Source organism: Castanea sativa, chromosome 11, assembly GCF_040712315.1.
Source record: "Castanea sativa cultivar Marrone di Chiusa Pesio chromosome 11, ASM4071231v1".
NCBI classification, from domain to species: Eukaryota; Viridiplantae; Streptophyta; class Magnoliopsida; order Fagales; family Fagaceae; genus Castanea; species Castanea sativa.
This window is the reverse complement of record NC_134023.1, coordinates 7,402,801-7,420,486: the sequence shown is the minus strand read 5'-3', so window position 1 is coordinate 7,420,486 and position 17,686 is coordinate 7,402,801. Positions and strand designations below refer to the sequence as shown.

Genomic DNA, 17,686 nt, shown 5'->3' with positions numbered 1-17,686 from the left:
TATTCATATTAGAATGATGAGCAACTCTAGAATTGGTATAAAGTTTAAAGCCTTTACCAATTCACCAATAAGTACCATAAGATCTTGTGCTTGAAGTATAGATACTTTTGGTTTATTTGCTTGCTTTCCAGCTTGCAACTTAAAGCAGTTTGGGTGAGTGTGCCCAGCCTTTCCACAAAAATGGCAAACCCACAAAGGTTTATCATGCTTCTTGTCCTTAGGGAGGTTAGGATTCTTAGGCGTAGACTCTTTAAGATCAACCCTAATCTTCCTAAGAGCAGGAGTAACTTCTATTGGTTTGACAACCTCAATCTCAAGTGGCTCAGACAAAGGAACAAAATTTGTGGAATGAGTTTCAGGAACAGAGATGCTATCAACAAAACCTAAACCTATTTTGTCTAAGGGAGACTTCTGAACACTCAGAATTTGATCAAGTTTAGAACTAACAGATCTATTTGTTTATTCTCTAGCTACAGATAATTCTAGTTCTAGGTTCTTAATTTTATCAAGCAATATCATGTTTTCAGTCTTCACCTTGTTAACCAATTCATTAGCATCAAGCAAATCCAGCAAAAAAAATTTTCTTTTCAAGTTCAAGAGTGGAAATCTTCTTTAGACCTAAGTCTACACTCATTTCATACTTTGCAGCAACCTTGCATAGCTTATTAAAAGTTTCTTGCAAATCAGCACACTCAGAGAGTTCCCCATCAAAAGGGTTCTCTTCAACCACAATACTCTCATCAATTGCAGCAGTTGCTGTGAAAGCAAAGAAATTTCCATCTTCATCACCACCAGACTCTTGATCAGAAACTTCATCATCACTAAGGGTTACAACCATAACTTTATCCTTTGACCTCAAGAATGTAGGACATTCAGATTTCACATGACCATAACTTTGACAATCAAAACAATGTTGACCTAGAGAATTACTAGAGGTTTGACCAATTTCTTCTTTTGATTTATCAACATTATTAACTTTAGTAGGTTCATTGTTTTTACCTCTTGCCCTTCTGTTGTTGTTCCTAAGAAAGTTTCTAAAATTCTTGGTAAGATAAGGAATCTCTGTAGAAGAGAGTTCATCATCAAATCCATTCCCATCAATATCATCAACTGACTTAAAAGCCTTGGATTTGTTTATTTTGGGTAGGTCTAGCTCATAGGACTGGAAAGATCCTACAAGCTCATCAATAGGGATGGGGTCTACATCCTTGCTTTTAGTAATGACAGTCACTTTGGGTCTAAAGTCCTCAGTTAAGGATCTAAAAATCTTCCTAACAATCTTAGGTTGATAATAAATTTCGCCCAAATTATCAGCAGAATTAACAATATCATTAAGCTTAGCAAAGAACTTATCAAAACACTCATCATCAGGCATTCTAATGCTTTCAAATCTAGTTGTTAATTACTGCAACTTATTAATATTAACTGCATTTGCGCCTTCATGCAAAATTTGGAGAATATTCCATGCAATATGAGCAATCTCAACATTTGAGATTCTCTTGAATTCCTCCATAGAAACAGCATTAAAAATAGCATTCATGGCTTTGCTATTAAAATCAGTTGCCTCTTTTTGAGATGTTGACCACTCACTAAAAGGAATAGTTGGTTGCTCCCATCCGTATTCAATGGAATTCCACACTCTCTCATCAATAGATTTCAAGAAGGCTTTCATCCTTACTTTTCAGTAGTTGTTCTCATCAAAGTGAGGAGGGATCATAAGAGAGTGACTATGTTCCATGACAACAAGGGTTAATGATCAACTCTTAGATCAAAAGATCTAAACACAAGAGCTAACCCACTCTGATACCACTTGTATGTTTTTAGACCCCTTAACACAAGTAGATTAGCATAGTTATTTATTCAAGTGATTATTTAGATAAATTATTCAAATCTAGGTTAACACAATAATATCATAGCATGCAAATAATGCGGAAATATAAAGAGCACCACGATATGATAACTCAAGAAAACCTAACCGGTAAAAAACTTGGGGAGGATTTAACCTAACTATTCTCAAGGTAAAAATAGATCCACTATGAAAGAATTGAAGCTTTTACAATAGAACTTAGACCACTAACATCCTATTGCTACCTCGTATAGAAAACTTACTATCCCGACCACGTAACAACTCCAAGTCCACAAAGTACTTCTTTCTTTGATTTGCACCAACCATAAGTTCTCCTACTTGTGACTTTGAGACTCCACTCAAAGGTTTCAGATCTTTTTTTAAAGTTGTTTATACAGCAACCGGAGAGATCGTCAAGTTCTTGACGTGAATCTTGATCTTGACAACTTTATGTGTGTGTATAGAGGTAAACACCTCTAGATCTCACAGAAGATTCAACACACAACTCTTCACAGACTTCTAAAACATAGCTAGGGTTTTTCCTTTTATACTTGAAGTAAAACACTTAACCCTACACGTCGTTTGAGCTTGGGCTGATTTGGAGTTTCTGAAGAAAATTAAATCTGTACTAGTTTTGATAGATCGAGTCTAATTTTCGATCGATCGAGCCTTGCATATTTTGACCACTAAATCTTGCAATCACTCGATTCCAATTTTACATAAAACCACGCTTTAAGCAAGCCTAAACCTAGACTCTATGTTTTAATCATGGTTTACCAACATAATACATATTGAAGTTCTAATTTCTAAAGTCTTAGAACCTAACAGGGTTATTTGGAAGCTCCTAATGTACATGGAAAAGTTTGGGCTTTAGATATTTGTAACCAATGGTCTTGAGACCTGTTATTTGATTTCTCCAGATTTCTTGTGAAATCTAATATGTCACTTGAGTTATTAAATAGGGGAAAAATCGGCTTGTTGTTTGGGTATATATTCAATTTTAAGAATTGATTGTCTTTTTCCTCCTTTTCTTTTCTAATATTCTCTTTCTTTGTTCATTTTTCTTATTCTGAAATAGGATTTATTTGTGTGATGTAAACCTTAAGGCATTAGATTGGTTAAATTAAACCTTTTTTTAATTGACTTTTTGGGGTGGCCTTACTTGACATTAATTTGCCACTTGTGCAAACTCTATAGTTGGTAGTCACAAGATTTTGCTTCTTTTCTTTTTTCTTTTTTCTTTTTTTTACAAGATATAAATTTTATTCTAATCTAATCTAAGTATATATGTGTATAAAACTCCCTCTTGGAGACTTAAACCCTGACCTTTGGCCTGCACTTCACAAGTACTTATACTTATAGAGTGGTCATTGCGCCAAGGATATGTGGTGGTCACTTTCGAGTATATATATAAAATAGTTGTTTCTCTAACCTTTTCTGGAACAATCACATGACATCAGATGACATGGTAGTTAATCCCATGGTGAGTAAAAAACGTAAAAGTTAGTTTATTTATTTATTTATACTAGTTAGGGTAGCACATGTAAGGCACATGCTTGCCGTGGAATAAGAGTGATAAGTAAGATCAATTCTAAATTTTATTTATATCACAAAACAAATATATAAATCATTTAATTTTTAAAGTACATAGAGATTTACATTAATCAAAAGAGACATTAATTTTAAGAATTTTGATAATTATGTCATAAAAAGTTAATATCATTTGTATAAGATTTTCTTTTGATAATTTTAGCATAAGAATTTTGATCACACACAAAGTTAAGGTAGCTATTTAACATATATCCACTCAATAAAAACTTCTAAGAATGATAACGAATATCATCATCTTTCAACAATAAGCAACTGAGTTTTGCTAAGAAAAGAAAAAATAAATAAACAAAAAGATAACAAAAGGCATGTGTCATCGAATTTTCCATTTGATAATTATATGTTTTTCTATTTAACATATAAATATCTATTATACGATAATAGTTTTTAAGTACCTATTTGCTAAAGGCAATATATCCACTCAATAAAAACTTCTAAGAATGATAACGAATATCATCATCTTTTAACAATCAGCAACTCAGTTTTGCTAAGAAAAGAAAAAATAAATAAATAAAAAGATAACAAAAGGCATGCGTAATTGAATTTTCCATTAGATAATTATATGTTTTGAAAGTTTAAACCTAGAAAATCAATGTTCTTTAGATAACAAATAAAACACCTTATATCATCATTCTAACTTTCCAATCATTACTATCATCTAAAACTAAAAATACGTGAAGAAAATTTTTTCAATGTTAAAATTTAGTAGGAGTATTTTAGACATTATACAATAAAATATTTTAAGAATCATAAGTTTTCATTAGGGTTTAATTGAGAGAATCACAATATGACATATTTGCTCTTTTTCAAAATATTAAAGGAAAAATTGCTTAAGTCTAAAGTTTAAGGAGGAATTGTAAACTACCTCAAACATAAAGGATGAAAAGTGTTTTTATCCTAAGTTTTTTTTTTTGTTGTAAAACTATGTATTTTTACATAAAATGGTGCGTAAAGAAAAACAAAATACAAAAAGTCTACCCAAAAAAATTGTATGTGAAACAGTGAATTTTGGCTCAACAAAGTTGACTAAACAAACAAAAAATTTCTAGAAACACAAAAATGGCACAACATTTTCAAAATACCTTTATAATTTTGTTATATTTTATTTTGACTTGTAAAGAATTGACAGCTCAGTAATTTTGAAAATATTGTGACGACAACAAGATGTCTTAACATTTTCACATAAAAAAATGTTATGTCCACGATATTTTCATAACAAATTATAAATAGTAGATTGTTACAGGTTGTTATTAATGGGCAAAAAAGTAATTTCATTAGCAAGTTTAAATTAGAACCAATAACAATTTACCACCTATGATTTGTTACGTTGTGAAAAATGTCGTAAATATAACACTTTTTTTTTCACAATACCTTTATTTTTAGGTTGTGGTTAGTTCCAATATAATATTTTATTTTGACCTATAAGAAATTAACACCTCAACAATTGTGAAAATATTGTGCTAATTTGTTATGTTAATATTTTTTATTATTTTGTGAAATATTGCAAATTAAACAAACCAAAAATAATGTAGCAAAACTATTGTAGTTTTCACATTCAAAAAATAAAAAGGGGCTAGTGAAACAATACAAATTGAACAAACCAAAAATATTGTTGCGAAGCTACTATAGCTTTAAGGCATTTGCTCTTTTTATATATAGATAATATAATATAAAACAAAAACAAATCGATGTACTTGAGAAGAAAAAAAAAATTCATCTCACCAGATTGACCAAATACCTTGAATAAGTACGAAATTGAGGTTTTTTAGTAGCATTAGAATGAATCTAAAAACATGACCAAACCAAATCACTATTTCTAAAACTATTTCTAAGTCTATTGGCTGTTTTTATATTGTTAATAGATTTATTAAAGAAAAGCTAGTTCTATTGCATTTTTGTAATATAAAAAGTAGGACAAAAAGCAAACGGGTAGGAAAGCTTCTAATTAACAAAACTGACACACGTAACTCACCGAGATAAGTTCAGATTACACAAGCATATGGACAACAGTTACTCAGAAAAAAAAAAACAAACAAACAAAACAAACAACAAACAACAACCACCAACGTGTCTCTACATTTCACTGGAAAACCCAAACTCCTTGTTGAACTTCTCAAGCTGTTCAAGTTCAGCATCTTTTACAGTTGCCTTATGTCTTTTAAGCACTATTTCAAAATCCTCTAATGTGATCTTTGGTACCTGGATCTGCAAGTCATCAATTTCCAGAGACACGAATGAATATGAAAATTCAAAGTGGACATAGGGGTCTTAAAATACTACTACAAACAAACTTGACAAAAAAGAAAAAGAAAAAAAAGAATCAGCCTATGTTAATAGAAGAGAAAATCAACACCAAACATGAATCAATGCAATTGAGTGACACACGGTCTTTTTTCTTTTTCTTTCCAGTATACTAACACCCTGCCCTCTTTTGAGTTTTTCTTCAGTCCTATTTTACATGAGGACTTTTGGACATTAAAAGTTCCACCCAAGGTTCGTATGTTTGTGTAGCGTGCTTGCTCCAATATTTTGCCAGCAAGAGAAAACTTGCATCGGAGGAAAGTTATGGCGGACCCACGGTGTGAGAGTGTCCTTTAGCAAGAAATGCATGGGCGATTCGTAGAGGTAAAATTCAGAAATGTCCCAATGATGCTAGGGAATTCTTTGCTCTGTTCTGGATGCTTGTTGATCGGCTCCCAGAACCAGAGATGGAGTTGGATAGATGGGTGACAATATCCTCAGCGCTATGGAATGCTAGAAATAAATATTACTTTGAACATGTTCAGCAACACCCTAAAGTAATCCTGGAAGGGGCACTCGGTTTCCTGGCAGAGTATCAGAGTATTGTGGTGTTGTTTTTTGCAAACTCTGTATTGTAGTGTTGTGGTTTGAAAGCTCTGTATTGTGGTGTGTGGGACTTCGGCTTCGTTTGTCTTTTGTCTTAGTTTTTTCTCTATCAGTGCCCTAGCGTGGTTTTTTCCATATTGTAAGCCTGTGGCGCTGTGATATCTGGGTAGTTTGTCTTTTCTACATATGGCTTTTGTTAACATGTATAGTGTTGGGGGCTTTAGGCCCAAGCTAGTTTACTTGTATAGCACTCATATTTACTTGTACTGCACTCATATGCCTACTATATAAAGGCACTCATGTATATTCTTTCAGGGTGAAATACAATACTATTGAATTCAGTATTTCTAACATGGTATCAGAGCCACTGCTCTGACCTTTTCTTCGCAGTCTTGTTTTTATTAGTGTAACTCCATTCTTAATACTGCTTCCGCTGTCACAACAACTGCCACAGCCTTTCGCCGTTGAACCTTCGAGTCTTCCAGACATCGTCCTCAGGTTCTGAACCTGTAGCAGTCGCCGTTGAGGAGTTCGAACATTACAAAGACCATTGCCTTTTCCGGCATCGCCGTGAATATTGCTCCGAAAAATTTTCCGAGGGTACCACGAAGATCGTCTTGCTCCAATCTACCTGTTCGTGAAAACCCCACAGTAATCGGAGTCTCCACGTGTCCTCACGCGCCGCCCAAAGTATCTGCACTAAAGGTCACGCGCCGAACCTCCTGCTCACGCGCCTCCACGCGCCAGCCTGATCCTGCTGACGTCAGCTCTAGCCACGTTAGCATTGATACACCATGTTAAATATGCTATTATGAATGCGGAAGCAAAAGCATAAAGTATATAACACAATAACACAAAAGGATTACGTGGTTCAGCCTAACGGCCTACATCCACGGAGGAAACCCTAAAGGGTTACATTAATAATATATTAGAGTGTAGAACAAATCTTGTGTTACAATGAACCATAACATGTGTATATATAATAGACTAAACCCTAAACTAATAGACTTCTAGTACAAGTAGGAAACTTGGCTTGCACACAAAGTAGAATTAGGTTTGGGCTTATGCTAATGGGCTAATATATCTTTAACACCCCCTCTCAAACTCAAGATGGAAACTTGATGAAATCTTGAGATTTGATTAGGTTGAAAAGATCCCTTGAATGAAGTTTGGCTCTGTAACGGTGGCTTGAGAAAGGCAATGGTCTTGCAGTATTGATGCGACTTCTAACGGTGACATGACTATACCGGAGAATTTTGACAGCAGTAGTGGAAAACCAAAGAGGATGAACGCAGCGAAGAAATACCAAGGAAGACAAAGATTGCTCTTAATACACTGTAAGGACAGAAAACCATGACCATAGGAAGGTAGCTCTGATACCATGTTAAATATTAGCATTGATACACCATATTAAATATGCTATTATGGATGCGGAAGCGAAAGCATAAAGTATAGAACACAATAACATAAAAGGATTACGTGGTTGGTGACGTCAGCAGCACACTGGAAGGTGACGTCAGCGATGACGTGGCCGGCTGACGTGGCAAATGACGTGGCAGCTGATGTGGCTAGGGCTGACGTTAGCAGGATCAGGCTGGCGCGTGGAGACGCTTAGTTGGCAGCCTAGTTTATCTTACTGTTAGTCGTCCAAACATTTCCTATGCTGTTCACCAGGTGAGCCAGTATCTGTCTGCTCCACGATCGACTTACTATGCTGCTGTTCTACGCATTCTTCGGTACCAAAAGGGCACTTTCTTCCATGGTCTTTTCTACTCTGCTCGGTCTCCTCTTGTTCTCCGTGTATTTTCTGATGCCGATTGGGCAGAAGGTCCACCACTGGTTATTGCTTTCTTCTTGGTTTTTCTCTGATTTCTTGGCGAAGTAAGAAACAAACTCATGTGGCCTATTCTAGTATTGAAGCAGAGTATCGTGCCCTTGCTGATACCACATCTGAGCTTCTTTGGCTACGATGGCTTCTCAAAGACTTAGGTGTGTCTACATCCTCTGCTACTCCTCTTTATTGTGACAACAAGAGTGCCATTCATATTGCTCACAATGATGTTTTCCATGAACGGACTAAACACATCGAGATCGATTGTCATTTTATCCGTTATCATCTTGTCCATGGTGCTCTCAAGCTAATCTCAGTCTCCTCTACAGATCAACTTGCAGATATCTTCACCAAGTCACATCCTAAGAGACGCCTTCGTACTTTGGTTGACAACCTCAAGTTGGTCTCACATCCACCTTGAGTTTGAGGGGAGCTGTTAACATGTATAGTGTTGTGGGCTTTAGGCCCAAACTAGTTTATTTGTATAGCACTCATATTTACTTGTACTGCACTCATATGCCTACTATATAAAGGCACTCATGTATATTCTTTCAGGGTGAAATACAATACTATTGAATTCAGTATTTCTAACAGCTTTCTTTCCCTGGTGCTGGTATGTAGCCCGTACCTCTTATACTTTTTAATAAATAATATTCTATCTCTTATCTCAACAAAAAAAAAAAAAAAAAATTCCGAACTTATATTGACTTATATGCACACATTTTGTGTATCTATAAATGTAAACTAAGAATTCTCTTTTTCCCATAAATTTACTAACTACTAAAGTAAAGGCAGTCTACGTATCTTCAAGAATTCTATCCATAATTAAGTTACTAATTAATATTCAGCCAAAAACATGATTTTTTGGAATGATTTCTTGTCTTGAACATCAGTTTCCTAGCTAGTACCTGTTTAGTTTCGTTGAGTTCCTCAATAGCAACGAATGATTTGATTCGTTTCTTTTCTGAATCATCAGCACCATGGCAAGGGACCCACACATTGTTTCTTTTAACGAAGGATTTTTTCCTAAGAGTACGAATAGGCCGATATAGTGCATCTTTGACCTGAAAGTAACAGTTTTTAGTCGTATAATCACTTTGTAGACATACTGACATCTAATGTCAAATTGACACTTACGTAAGAGGATATATCTGAACCAGAGAACCCAGCTGTCCAATTAGCTAAACGCTGCAATCCATTTTTATCAATCTCACTAGGAGTTTCCCCAATCTGAACCTGCTCAAATAAAAAACTGGAGGATATTAAACAAGACAAACTACAAAAGCATTAAGTACAGTGAGTTGCTTTGATTCTCCAAATTCATTGCATTACGAGAACTGAAGTACCTTAAATATGCGTTTCCTTGCCTCGAAATTTGGGAGAGGGATATAGATTCGCAAATCAAAACGCCTCAGTATGGCCTACGTTAACTTTGCATTAGCCTCAACCCTAAAGCAACGTAGATCATAAAATCTTTTCTATCTATGGCCGTAGGTTAGAAGTATTTTATTTTTTACTTACCTTATCCAAAGCATAAGGAGTATTTGTGGCTGCTAGAATCAGAACACGTTCCGCACCATCGCATACACCCTGAAATGTATTGAAGAAAATTTCCATTTCAAGATTACATGTAGAGTAGAAGGAAACAACGCATGATAATGTCATGTATTAAATATTTGAGATTAAATTTTATAAGGATATAGTGTAAAAATATATTTTACACTCTTCAATATTAATCCCAATATGACATAGTATCTTATTAAATATTAGAGAATAAGTACAATCATTATAAACCATATATTTGTCTAGTGTCCGTAGTTTATAACCTCAATATACAACTACAAAGGTTAGACCCTCTTATAGTTGTACTCTAGTTACGTAATGTATTATAAATCCGATTTAAAACACTATTATTACTATTTTTATGTGTGTTCTAATAAGTATTACTGTTTGCTAAAAAAAATAAAAATGTTTCTCCTACATTAGTTATGTGCGTCTAGTGTCCACTGATTATAAACTCAATATACAACTACAAATGTTAAGTTTTTTTGTAGTTGTACTCTGGTTATGTAATGCATTATAAACTCGGTTTAAAACACTATTATTACTATTTTTATATGTTTTAATAAGTATTACTATTTACTCAAAAAATTTCTAATACCCATTTGAAAATCCAACTAAATTGAGAGTTTATTAAAAGGTTAATAGGGAGTGATTGGATGAATTAAATTTTAAGTAAAAATCTTATGTGGCAATCTCTTATTGGATAGTGCAAAACATTGATTTTACACCATATCCTTACCTAATTCAAACTCTAACTATTTAATAAAACATAAAGTTATTATGAACTGCATTGCAAACTACATTGCCATTAATTTTAAGGCCAACAATTTTTTTTTTTTTTTTTTGTTTAAGAATCAAGGCCAACAAGGAAATGGTTGGTCATATTTTCATCTATTGTATGTTAATAATTCTTTTTTTAAAAAAATTAATTAATAAATTTAATCATAAATAATGTAAACTCTAGTACAAGATACGTGTTAGAATTATGATTAAGTGATTAAATTCATCATTTTCTAATAGTTTAAACTTTTTGGACAATCAGTAATTAACATAATATCAGAGCAAGAGATCATGAATTCAAACTCTATCTTCATTCTACCTCTCATTTAAAATGTTAAATTTCTACTTATTGGGTCCTCACTTATTAAGGGGAAGTTTTGACCCATAAATTACAGAAAGTGTTAGAATTATGGTTAAATGATTAAATTTATATTTTTCTAATAGTTTAAACTTTTGGGATAATTGGTAATTAACAGGATGCATACAATAACAATAACAACAACAATAAAAAGGCCTTAGTCCTAATTGTTTTGGGGCCAACTATCGATCTTCAACAGATTAATCAAGGTCGGCTATATGTATTTTTTTCCTCCATTTTATTTTATTCAAACTCATACTCTCTGTCACTTCCTTAATTGATGTCATTTTTTACTATTTCTACTAACGTTATTTTTGGTCTTCCTCTATTATTTTTCTTTCCTTCAACTTGAATTGACCTCACCCTTTCCTACGAGTGCATTAGTTGCTCTCCTCTTACTATGACCAAATCATCTCAAGTGACTCTCTCATCATTTTCAACAATAAAGGTCATCCTTATCTTTTTGTGGATTTCTTCATTTCGAATCCTCTATTTCCACTTATCCATTTTAACCATCTCATTTCAGATATACTTATTTTACAAATACATTGCTTCGTAACAACCCATCATTTAGTACCACAGAGCATATCTAGTTTTATAACAATCTTATAAAACTTTTCCTTTAATTTTAAAAGTATTCTACTATCACAAAATAATCTTTTTTTTTTTTGTTTCTCCACTTCATCCACAATGCTCTTATCCTATAATTCACATCATCTTCAATCTCTCAATATATCTTTGTGAATTATTTATCCAAGATATCAAGAGCTCTTAATCTTTAGTATCTCTTGATCATTGAATTTTATATCTCCTTCATCTATATTTATAATTTTACTAAACTTATATTGCATATATTATGTTTTAGTTCAACTTAATCGAAAGCATTTAGATTCTAGAGTGTCTCTCCAAATATATAATGATAGGTCACAGTATCTTACTTGTGATTCTTTCACTTATACAGCTCCATCAAACACTTAATCAACTTAATATACTTGGAGGAACGCCTTTCTTCTCCAAAGCCCACTGCATAAACTCTCTAGAGACCATATCATATGTTTTCTCTAGGTCAATAAAGACCCGTATGAAGATCTTTACAAGCTTCTATAGTTTTCCATTAGATGTCTGTGTAAGAAAGTAACTTCCATGGTAGATTGTCCTAGCACAAAACCAAATTAATTTTCTAATATTGTTATTTTATGTCTTAACCTATATTCAATCTATTTTTTTTTTTTTTAAGTTTCAAAGCATGATTCATAAGTTTAATTTTACGGTAATTTGTTCAGTTTTGAACATCCTCATTGTTCTTGTAGATAGCTATTAAAGTACTTCTCCTCAACTCATTAGACATATATACAAGAATGCAAAACAAAAAAAAAATTAAAACCTAAAATTCAAAAGAAAAAATAGCCTTTCTTTGGGCCACATTGATTTGAAGTTACTTAAGCTTAAATACCTTTAGTTAGGCCACCCATACTAAACATTTCGGTTCAACTTTTCATCATATCCCTCAAATTCCATTTTATAAGTATAAAAATGTTCAATAAGATGCCTTTCAACTAATATCATGAAATGTAAAAAATTCTTACTGAACAGAATAGTAATAAACTAAAATAAGTTATTGACAAACTACTTGTCCCCAATCTTAATCTAAGCATGTGAATTATAATATATATATATATATATATATATATATATATATATATATATATAAATGAAGCTTGGAGCAAATCACTCCAAATTTACTTCCAGGGAAAACAAAATACCTGCATATGTACAAGAAGTTCTGATTTGATTCGTCGAGATGCTTCATGCTCATTGTTTTCACCTCGTGGGCCACATAAGGAATCAATTTCGTCAATAAAAATAATGGAGGGTTGTTTTTTACGAGCCTCTTGAAAAAGATCTTTGACATGCTGTTCACTCTCTCCCATCCATTTAGACACAATGGCTGATGGAGAAATACTGTGTATAAACAGTACACATGTAAATGTGTTGGCAACATTCCATCTATATAAAATGATTGTAAAGCAAACACATCTACATCTATGGGAAATCTGTACATGAATTGTTGATAAACTTTTTAATGTAAAGCAATCTAGATAACCCAATGGAGGATAGAAATTGTTCGGTTGTTCAAAGAATCAAGACTCTGAACACCTAGCCACCTTCGTCACACCCCACATTGGACCCTAATTCCACTTGTTGGGGAGATAACACATTAGGGAGTTTCTAATTGAGTAGTTAATATAATAATAGGGACACTACTTGATCCAAAAGGCTTAAGCCTATGAGTTTATGTTAATAAAATGCCTAAAGAGTGGAGGCTTTAATTACTATTTATGAGAACAAGGGTTTATCCAAAACTGTACAAATTAAGTACCATGAAATTAAACTTGAGTGAAACTTTAGGAAAGAGTGATTGAACATAGGTTAAGAATGAAGCATTAGTATCAGAAAATCAATTTGGTTTATGCTAGGATGATCTACCTTGGAAGCTATTCACTTACATAGATGTCTAATAAAAAAAAATAGAGAGACCTAGGAAGATCTTCATATGGTTTTCATTGATCTTGAGAAAACATATAATAGGGTTCCTAAAGAGGTTATGAGGTGGGTATTGGCAAAGAAAAGAGTTCCTCTAAACTATATTAAGTTACTTAAGGATATGTATGACGAAGCTGTAATTAGTGTGTAAAACAAGTTAAGGACTCACAAGTGATCACTATAGGTTTGCATTAAGGGTCAACATTAAACCCATATATCTTTGCACTAGTGAGGGGTGAGCTCACTAAATCAATTCAAGAGGAAGTCGCTTGGTGTATGGATTATGCAAATGATGTAGGTATAGAGGATGAAACTAGAAGTGGAGTTAATGCAAAGTTAGAAATTTTGCAAGGTGCTCTAAATCTAAAGGCCTTCATTTAATAGAACTAAAATGGAGTACATGGAATATAAGTTCAATAAAAATAGAAACATAAACAAAGGGACGACAAGACTTCATGTTCAACGGATACTGAAGAGAGAGAACTTTCGATACCTTGGATTAATAATTCATAAAAATAGAGAGATTGAGAGGATGTCAATTATAGGATAAGAGTAGGATGGATGAAGTGGAGAGGTGCATCATGAGTATTATGTGATTGGAGAATACCTATTAAGATAAAGGGAAAATTTTATAAGACTAGTATATAACAAGCTATGCTTTATGGTACTGAATGTTGGACGATTAGGAAGCAACATATCCATAAAATGAGTATAGCAGAAATGAAAATATTAAGATGGATAAGCGGGAATACAGAAAAAGAAAGAATTTGAAATAGGAAATCTATTTAAAATTAGGAGTAGCTTCTATTGATGAAAAGATGAAGGGGAGTTTGATATAGTTTGGTTATATTTTGGGAAGAGTGAGTAATGAATCGGTAAGTGTAATCAACAACATGTATTTCCATTTACACCTCATTTGGAAGGAGAGAATGGAATAAAAAGAATTTTAAAAAAAATATTCATTCCATTCCCTTGTTCGGAAGTTTTATTCAAAGGAATAGAAAATTCATTTTCTTATTTAGAAGTTTAAGTGGGAAATAATAAAATGGATAGAACATTCATTCATCTCTAGTCCCTCAAGAGCTCAATGTTTGTTTCCCCCAAAATTGGGAGTAATCAAAGGGGATGAAATTAAGTTTAATGAAATTTTAAGTGAAACATCCAAAATACTCCTATATATTCAGTCATTTATTTTAAAATAGGGGTCTAATAGTAATATCATCATAAAATGATTTCATTCATTACTCTCTATATTACTCCCAAATATAGTTACTTACCTAGTTACCTTCCATTCCTTTATATTTATTTATTTTAAAACATCCAAACAAGATTACTTAATTCCATTATATTCTATTATTTTCCATTCATTTCCTTTTATTTAAAAACATTTCCTTCCACTATATTCATTTCCATTCCTTTATGAAATTTTAGACAAAGTGTAACACTTGCTAGAAGATGAAAATGAGCTCTTTTATCTCTTTCCATGTATAATTCTTTCATCATCAGTTGTTGTGATTCATTTGTTTGCTACGTACTGGCATTGGGTTTGCTAAAAATATAAATAGAAAAGTTATATGTTTACATTGAACTTGTAATGTAAATTTACATTGTAAACACACAAAAAGTTGTAATACATTTGCAAAAATTGTATAATATATTTCGCTTTTTATAAATATGTACAACAATTTCCACTTTTTATGTGTCCATAACATAAGTTAAGTTTATATTGTAAGTTCAATGTAAACATATAAAGTTCCATATAAATATTACCTAGAGAAATGAAAGCCTGCTTCTCCTGCAATTGCCTTTGCTAGAAGGGTCTTCCCTGATCCAGGTGGACCAAATAGTAATACAGACCTCCATGGTTTTCGATTCCCTAAACAGAGGATCAAAACCCAGCCATTCTTATTAGAATTGAAACTTAAGAATATCAAGATAAACTAACTAAAAGCAGAGATCATAAAACCCAAAAGTTAAATACAATGATGGAGAAGGAACTTACCAGTAAAAAATTGAGGAAACTTTTTAGGCCACGTGGCAGCTTCTATCAATACCTGTTTGCAATCCTGAAGTCCAGCCACATCATCAAACTTTACATTACTCGACTTCACAAAATTACTCGACGTCCGGGACGAGTCCGTAGGGAAACGCCATAATTGTGCTGTGGCAGTTATAGAGGATCCAGAAGGTAGTTTTGTTGCTAATTCTTCTGCGTTTTTATAATGGGGCTGATATGTCTCGTCAAATTCCTTTCTATAATTATCTAACTGCACAAATGCCTCCTTATAAAAATCAAATGCCTTCTTATCTTTGCCCTTGTTTTTGCCCTTGTTATGTTCATTAACTGCCTGTTGCAGAGTCCTATTAGCTTCATCCAAGAGCCGGGGCAGATTGTTAGCCATCTATAACACACAGAGATATGTATGTCAACTAGTTCACTTATACAGTTAATCTGCAATAGATATATGCATGAGCAATAAATCTAACCAGCGTGTCTGATTTCCCCTGACCTTCCTTTATTCCTCTAACGGGTGAGAGGGGATCGGAGGCCTGGGCCAACGAACCAATCATCACAATTTATATGGTTAGTAAATTATTTAGGACTCGTGATAAAATCGTATTTTGAATATACAATTTTACTTAAAATCATGTTTTACAAACATAATTTCAATGCAAAATGTTGAAGTGTAAGTTATTAAGTGCAATTATACCATTTAAATCAATTAAATCTTAAAATTTCAGTTTTTACTAAAATTGTGTTTTGAAAACAATAGTCCAAGCCAACCATGATTTTTACAATGAAGCTATTCCCCTAAATTATTCACCCAAAGTGCTATTTTTAATAACAAAAAATAAAGTAATATTATTTTTGCAAAAAAGAGGTTTTGGGGGGGAGAATTTTTTTTTTAAATCCTACTTAATTTTTTTAAAAAAATCTTTTATAATATTTTTTAAAGATATAGTCTATTACGAAAATAAGGGTCACGTTGTTAATGGTCACGTTTGGTTTGTTTATGATCTTGGAATAAAAATATGGAACTAATGATCTTGGAGGAGATAAATTAGATAATAAAAAAATTATGATCAGGATCACGCCTAAATCAAGCACTCAAAGCCCGCTAAAGACCATGAACATAGCTCCAAAATATTAATCAGACCCAGTAACAGCTATTTCCAAAGTCCAAATTAATTATAATAATAATAATTTAAAAATAAAAAATAAAAAATAAAAAAGCTGATGATACCTTCAGAATGCTGTTTGCTTTTACTTCCAAAAAATCGCCGAGCTAAATCAAAGGTTCTGACAAAGATATTCTTTGTAATTGTGGTATGAGGGTGAGATTGTTACAAAGATGATACTTATAGAAATTGTGTCGGTGGAATGTGTTTGGATCCACGCGTTTTCAGGTTTTTTTTTTTTTTTCCAGCGCGTGAACAGTAATTGATACTGTTCATACACACGGAATTACCGTACAGAAGACCAGAGGTACTCTTCAAGTACTGTTCATAAGATCTACCAGCACTTTTTCAGGAAAAAATATTAAAAATAAGTATCACAATACTATTTATATATTTAAAAATTATTTTATTACAGTGTTTTCAGTTTTTAGTTTTCAACAATAAGTTCTATCCAAACATATCCGATACTCATTGTAATTTGTGTCGGTGAAATGTATTAGATGATTTGCAGCCCACTTAACAATTTTTAGGCTTTAGGCGAAAATTTTAAATGAGACTTTTTTACAATTAAATATTAATCAAATAATATATATATATATATTGAATTTTTTTTATTTAAAATCTTTTTTTGGTTTTTTGAGATGCAAAATTACTAATTAAGTTTTTGTATTTAAGTTCTTCAAATTTTTTTTTTCAATTGATAATATAACTAATCAATTTACTCTTTTTTGTGACATAGTAGACCTTAAATAAGATTTTATTAATTTTAATTTTTAGAGGTTTTTCATATCAGAATAAATATTTTCTAGTAGACATTTATAATGCGAAAATATTTATCAATAAATAAAACACAGTTTATAATTAAAAATGATAATTTAACTAAAAATAAAATTTAAAGTATAGAACAATAAAACTTAGTTATTGAAATTTTTCTAAAGCCGTGACCACTTTAAACTTTAAACCTGTACAAATAAAAATTAATTTAATACATAATTTAATAAATTAGTGTCATTTTAATATAAATGAATTGATATGATAGACATCAAATTATTAATTAATATAATAATTTATAATAATAAATAAATAATAAAAAAAAAAAGTGAGAAACCATGTAAGACTGTGGGCTGTA

The 17,686-nt window shown here is 32.3% G+C and overlaps 1 protein-coding gene across 1 annotated transcript; it reads right to left on the bottom strand.

Moving 5' to 3' along the window:
- Positions 1-5,371: 5,371 nt before the first annotated feature.
- On the bottom strand, positions 5,372-16,704 carry LOC142615974 (protein SUPPRESSOR OF K(+) TRANSPORT GROWTH DEFECT 1-like; the record flags this gene model as incomplete). The annotated part of the gene is made up of 9 exons (XM_075788870.1): positions 5,372-5,659; positions 9,041-9,196; positions 9,270-9,368; positions 9,479-9,553; positions 9,654-9,722; positions 12,597-12,795; positions 15,148-15,253; positions 15,380-15,745; positions 16,623-16,704. Coding segments are annotated over 9 exons (1,284 nt in total), but the record flags the coding sequence as incomplete, so codon positions are not given.
- Positions 16,705-17,686: the final 982 nt, after the last annotated feature.